Below are 6,695 nucleotides of genomic sequence, written 5' to 3' on the forward strand. Positions count from 1 at the left end.
TAGTTTTCGTACCGTTTCACCAATGTAAGATCGATCAAGCATTAAAATTGGCCTGGACCGAAAGCCGACACTAATCCGGATCGGCCAATACGAGACCGACACCAAATTGTCAAATGGAGTTACATATTCTTCGATTCTGCCGTGAAAGTAAAGTCTGAAATAAGTTAACGCTGCTTCCTCTCCAGGTTCCTCCGCGTCCCTTTCCCCACCCCCATCACGCGTAAACTTCGAAATAAGCTATACTAAGTCTAACTGAAACCCACCGACGCTATCTTACGCCAACCAAATCTCATCATCCCATCAACCTAAGACTCTCAGCACTGTTCTACCTATCCAACGTTCCTAATCCCTGTTCCTCATTTAACTACGTCGCCCTCGATATACCGAATCACATTAACCCTACCTATATATGCGCCCCATTTGAAGAAAAATCTCATAACACGGTAACCCTCTCTCTCTCTCTCTCTCTCTGCATTGAGTGCATTTCCTTTCCTACCTGAATTGAACTCCGAAATCTCCTCCTGATTGACGGCTAAGTTGAGCAAAATTTCTGGTGAAATCTTTCTTTTCCACTTCGATTTCTCACCAAAGACACTGCCTTTGCCGTCTCCGATCGGATCTGTAGAACAATGGCGTCTCCTCCAACTCTACCAATCTCAAGCCCACAAGCAATCTCGGGTGGCGGCCAATCTGATCCTCCAATCGCGACTCCAGCCTTTCGTGCCTTCATCAACCGTCTCTCTGAGTCAATCCGTAACGGATTATCTCAACGCCGCCCATGGTCGGAGCTGGTAGATCGCTCCTCTCTCTCACGTCCAGAATCCCTCACAGAGGCTGCATCGCGTGTTCGCAAGAATTTCACCTACTTTAAGGTTAATTACTTGACTCTCTTGGCCGCGGTTCTTGCCTTCTCTTTGATCTCTAATCCCGTCTCTCTCCTCGTCCTCCTTTGCCTTCTCGCTTCCTGGATCTTCCTCTACCTTTTCCGTCCTTCTGATTCTCCTCTCGTCATTTTGGGCCGCACCTTTACCGATAGGGAGACCCTTGGTGGGCTTATTGTGCTTACGGTCGTTGTCGTCTTCCTCACAAGTGTTGGATCGGTTCTCATCTCCGCTCTCATGGTTGGATTCGCGATTGTTTGTGCTCACGGTGCGTTTAGGGTTCCGGATGATCTCTTTCTCGATGAGCAAGAACCCGCCAATGTCGGTTTACTCTCATTCCTTGGTGGCGCCGCTTCTTCCGCCGCACCTGTTGTCGCGGCACGTGTCTAAGGATCTGATCTGATGGCGATGAGGTTGGTTTAGCCGACCTGATTGTTCTTTGTCATATTTTTTGCCCAAACCTCTTTCTTTGTAGAAAATTTGATCCGGATTTTGCGTTACGCTTTTTTTTTTTTGTAATAATTTCCGTATTCCCTCTTTTGTAGACTGGATCTGGAACCAACAATTGTAGATCTGTTCTCATTTCTTTTGCTTAAGATATAAATTCATGTAATTCTTTTATGTTGGATCTTAAACCTTAGTTTTCTGTGTTTTATTTACAACGGATAGTTCACATTTTATTCAAGTTCATGATCATTCTTTGGATTCTTTTTTTGTAATGATTCTTCTTTTGCAACCAAATATTACGAGATCTCTCTATATATTTTGTGATTATCATTGCTCACTTTGGGATGTGACTGGTGATGATCAAACAGCGTTTTAAAATGTGTTTTTTGATGAAATTGATTTTCTTGTAAGGAAATTTTAGATGTTGGATTTACGATCCACAGATTTTGGCCTGAATTGCAGAAAGCTGCTTGTGCGTATATCTTAGTAGAGTCAACTAGTTTGTATGGATAGAAAGTTGTATCACTGGGGAAATTTAGCAAGGGTCCAGAGACCATCTTGTGCGACAAGATTTGCAGTAAAGATTGAAGTTGTTGCCGGAGGAAACAAATTCTGTTAAGATTGTGGAAGTTTTATTGATTGTTATCATTCCTAGGTTTTGGGGTCATTGAAGAGGTGAGTCGCAGTTGCCGAAGGTTATTTGAATTGCTTAAAGACACATTACAAATCTTTAGCTGGGTTTTTCTGAGTGTGGAGAGTGGGGAATGTTGGGAGCTATATAGTCGTAGTCCCACATTTGTTCCAATTTTCAGTGCCTTTGTATATTTGAAGAGCTCTCTCCACCTAATGTCTTAAGGTTTTGGGTTAAACCCTCCAACAGTTGGCAGCACCATAGAATTATTAGATGCCAGTGAAGTATCTTATTAGATCCTCATATTTTTCGGTTTATATAATGGAGTGTTGACCACAAGGATCAACTAAGCTGAAATGGGCGGGAGTAATAATATATAGAAGAGAATTATTGCCTAGGATGGAATCTTACACCAGAAAATGATCCATGTGGATAGGTTTAGGGCTTAGGTTTTAGGGTTTAATGTTGTGATATGGCTTCATTGAGTTCTGCTGACTGGCACGAAATGAAAAATTTTGGGGAAAATGGGTTGTCCAGGCATTCCAGTGTTCCAGTTATCAGGTTGAAGTGCATTACACATGGCCACGGTTTTCTTTATTTTCTCAAAACCAGATTATAGCGGAGGAAACTGGATGATTATTTTCATGCCAGCCATATCAGAAGGGTCTAAGCACAGTTTTTACAACTTCTGAATGAAGAACACTGATTCTGTGCGAGGCTCAATTTCCATTTCATATGTAATTAGTCATCTAAAAGTTGTTGGGATCTGTTTCCCTCGACCATGACATTGGAGCAGTCGATCACAGATGTTTTCATGTTGATGGCAAACAGGTGTGGCTTACTTGGCTTCTTTCATTTGTTAATCCAGTATGATATAATAGATCATTATAGATTGAAGTACTCACTTCTCCCTGCCTAATTGGTGTATGGGGATAATTAGTCAAGCTCTTTGACATGTGACCACACACACACACACACAGAAGTAAGAGAACTCAACTCTGCTCGTCGTCTGTAATCATCAGAAGAGATATGTGAAAGTTGATTTTATCTTCTGCTAAACAATTGTTGTCATGGCTCATGATGAAAGAATACTCTTGGCATGCAAGGCATTGAGATACTTCTATTATTGGTGGAATCATTGAGATAAATATGTTCTTTCTTCGATTATTATAGTTGTGTTTGGTGGAGGTGGGAAGCCATTGCCATTTGACTGCAAAAATGCTGGACAGTAATTGCCAGTTTGGCCTTTGGATGAATTTGATGTCTGGATGGGATTAGCCATCAATTCCGAATGTCTGATACCATCCTTATTTAATTGGAGTTGTTGAATATTTTTTTGGATGAATGGAGTTGTTGAATTTTAATACACTGATCTATCTGTTACTGCATTGGTTTGTTAGCAAAAAAGCAGTAGTTGCCTAAACCATGTATGCTCCCTACCTGGTATACCTACTCTGTTATTCAGCCTGCAAGAGGTTCTACATGTTTTAGGCAAAAGACGAGTTAAGTTTTACACGTGAAAATTTTAGGAGGTTAAACTTGCAAAATTTTAATGTGACATCTTTGGTGGTTATTGGCTTATTGCCATTCAAATTAAGCAAAGTTTCTCATTTAAAACGTTGGAAAATTTTTGCAAGTGAACAATGGAATGTTGACATTTGATTGCTGGCCTCAGGTAAAGAATATCATGTAAAACTTTGTATGAGTAGATGGATTTTGCATGCAAGTAAATAATTTGGATTTGATTTAAGTCCTGGCTTTGTTTGGTTGTTAGGGAAATCAAAATGAAGTGAATTTTCAAACTCTAAAAGGAAACTTTTGTGATCATTATTTAACATGATTGTGTAAGTTACTTAGATTTTTTACTGTATTTGGTAATTATATATGTATATATATATATATATATTAATTCAAGGGGTTTAGATGTAAGGTTAAAGTGATATCTTTAATAACCAACTATGGAATGATTTGGAGAATCATGTGGGATAATGAATTACAGAAGTTTTTTATTAGATTTAAAACTTTCACTTTCTTTTCTTTCAATTTCTTAAAGCCTATTTGTTTTTCAATCAGAATGTGTAACTATGAATTTTTTTTTATTTTTTTTTTATTTTAATGTATCGGAACATTATCGAAAAAGTTGAAGTATAGGGTTATTGTGGGGATGAGGCGATGAGCTTCTAGCCCAATGGCAAGCACCTAGGCGAATGGGTTTTAATGTAAGCTCAAGGAAGGTCTAAGGTTTTGACCTCCTATTTCTCACCTTTCTCAATTTAATACTGAATAAGTTAGTAGTTAGTGTGGGATTAGCATGAAGTCGAGGGAAGATTTAAGTTCGACCCTTCTACCATATACCTTTCTTGATTTAATATGGTAAGTAGGTTCGTAGTTAGTGTGGCCCAATGGCCCCTTTTGTTGGCTCCTCCTTTGGTCCTTTGTGAGTTGGACTCCAATGTGTCAGTCACCTAAGTGCGCATCTGACAATTGGGAGACACTTGGGATGCATGCCAGTCACCGCAAGCCGTCGGATGTCTGTTGAGGCTGGCATGCGAGAGAGTATTTAGGCCCTTATCTACCCCAATGTCTGTCTTGCAACAAAAACGAGAAGGGTCTGTGAGGAAATCGTAATCATGCTAGCACTTCTTTTATGGCTCTATCAGAGTTATTATGAGTCTTCTTTGTTGATTGCTTTGTGGCTGATATCAAATTTGGCAGCCAACGCGATGATAGTATCGATATTAATCCGATATGACTGATATAAGATCGATACTTGAAATTGTGTAGTAATTGTTTTTGAACATTAATTACAAGAATTCATGTAATAATTTCTTATTTATATGAGTATTTATTGTTTTATTTTTCTTTTCTTCTTTTGAATTTACATGTTAAAAAATCTCACTATCCTTTTTTTTTTTCTATTATTTTACTGTAGTACTTAGATTTTTTTCACTGCTTAAAACCGTACCATCTATTTGGACAGTTGGACCTACCTATTCCTCTTTCTTTTTTGCCTTTTGTTTTTTCAAGCATAAGGATAATTCACCGACAACCCATGATCTTAGCCATTGGCTACAGAAACATCATGAGATGACTTAAAACAAAATTCAACAGAGACAAAATACGAGAAGGTTTGTAATATCCTGAATAACCCCATAAGCCAACCTTTTTGCTTCCCTTAACAATCTGACCCGATTGACATCATCAATCCTACACTTTTACTTTTCGATACCCTCTTTCCATTGCTTTGAATAGCCTTTGTATGATACTTCTTGTCTTTGATATCTGTTAGCTCCCTACATATCCATAGCTCAAGGTAACATGATTGATCTTTTTCTAGAAATAGAAATAGTGGACAAAGCTTAAGCATTTATATCAAGATCAGCCACCCAGCTAAGAATTACTTGCGTAACAAAATGAGGGGAAGGATTTTCATTTTTTGGAAGTGAAGCCTATTGTGAGCAGCCCAAATGAAATACATAGTAATCGCGATGATAAATAATATATGATGCTTATCAATTAAGGAAAATATAGATGAACTAACTAATGATTCAAACAAGTTAACAATACAAGAAGACGGGAGGTGTTTTGTATGAACACATCAATGGCCGTGCTACTCAAATGTGTTTAGCAAATGTATACGAAAAGAACAAATTCTGTAAAGACTTTTTTGGGTGAAAATAAATTTATTCAGAGGAACAAAAATGCCATAAAGACTCACTCTCTACTCAACAAAAGATATTTCCTATGGGATTTCCTTGGATATGTTGTTCCCACAACTAGCTTAATTTGTGGGTTTCAGAAGAGTTTGGGATCGACGGTGATGGAAGAAAAAACTCATCAAGTGATTGACTAGGGCTTGGCCCAACTATAAGGGGATGTAGGGTTAGGTTGGGGTTTTCAAAAGTCTGGTGCAATCCAATCCTATTGCAACCCGGCCATGTTGGATTTATGGGCGAAATTAATTATTCGGGTTGATTAAATGGGTGAGAGTCAAATTGCATGAACTGGTTCGGTCCACTCTCAAGTTTAGGGATATGTTGGCTCAACCCATTGTGGTTTAAGGTTTTGGGTGCAGGACAGTATTATAAATACTAGGTTTTGGGTCCTACAGCCATTATTCACTTTTTCCCACTTTACCACTAAAGTGAGAGAACCAAGGAGGTTTAAGGGGTTGTAGAAGATCCATAACCAAGCCAAGAGAGCGAAAGTAGAAGTGACCAACATCAATCATCTTCAGCATACTAGGTGAAAGGTACAAATCGATCCTCCATAACTTTATTAGATTTGTGTTCTTGTTTTTCCTGTGTGGTTTCCTCAATAGGGTTTCAAACTCAAACACATAGGGAGTTCTAACAAGTGGTATCAGAGCAGACCACATGGGATAAGAATCGATTGAATTTTTCTTGTACATGAGGATTTTGATTATTACTTAAAACCTGATTTGATAAAAAAAAAATCATGAAAATCATAATTTTACCATCATTTAAAGATTCTGTATGGGAAAACTTTCTTCACGAAAGTTGTAGATCACGAAAAGACGGTCGCGGAAGTATGCCGCAAATCACCGGAAACCTCCGGACGCGTCGACACGCACCGTCAGAAAAAGGCTGCCGGAGGAGAGAGAAAAAAAAACTTGCAGAACAGTTGCAAGGCAGCGGCTGATTTGTTTTGAGCGGCTGACTTCTTTTGACAAAAAAAAAAACTGCAGAACAGTTGCAAGGCGGTGGCTGATTTGT

The 6,695-nt window shown here is 38.7% G+C and overlaps 1 protein-coding gene across 1 annotated transcript; it reads left to right on the top strand.

Annotated features, from left to right (window-relative positions):
* Positions 1-449: 449 nt before the first annotated feature.
* LOC122085060 (PRA1 family protein B1-like) lies at positions 450-1,502 on the top strand. Its single transcript, XM_042653498.1, has one exon. The coding sequence runs from the start codon at positions 630-632 to the stop codon at positions 1,269-1,271; it is 642 nt and encodes a 213-aa protein (XP_042509432.1). The 5' UTR covers positions 450-629; the 3' UTR covers positions 1,272-1,502.
* The last annotated feature ends 5,193 nt before the right edge of the window (positions 1,503-6,695 follow it).

This window comes from Macadamia integrifolia, chromosome 7 (genome assembly GCF_013358625.1).
Source record: "Macadamia integrifolia cultivar HAES 741 chromosome 7, SCU_Mint_v3, whole genome shotgun sequence".
NCBI classification, from domain to species: domain Eukaryota; kingdom Viridiplantae; phylum Streptophyta; class Magnoliopsida; order Proteales; family Proteaceae; genus Macadamia; species Macadamia integrifolia.

What these genes read in the sequence shown, in the direction of transcription:
- LOC122085060 (XM_042653498.1), top strand. Translation starts at nt 630, where the DNA reads ATGGCGTCTCCTCCAACTCTACCAATCTCAAGCCCACAAGCAATCTCG.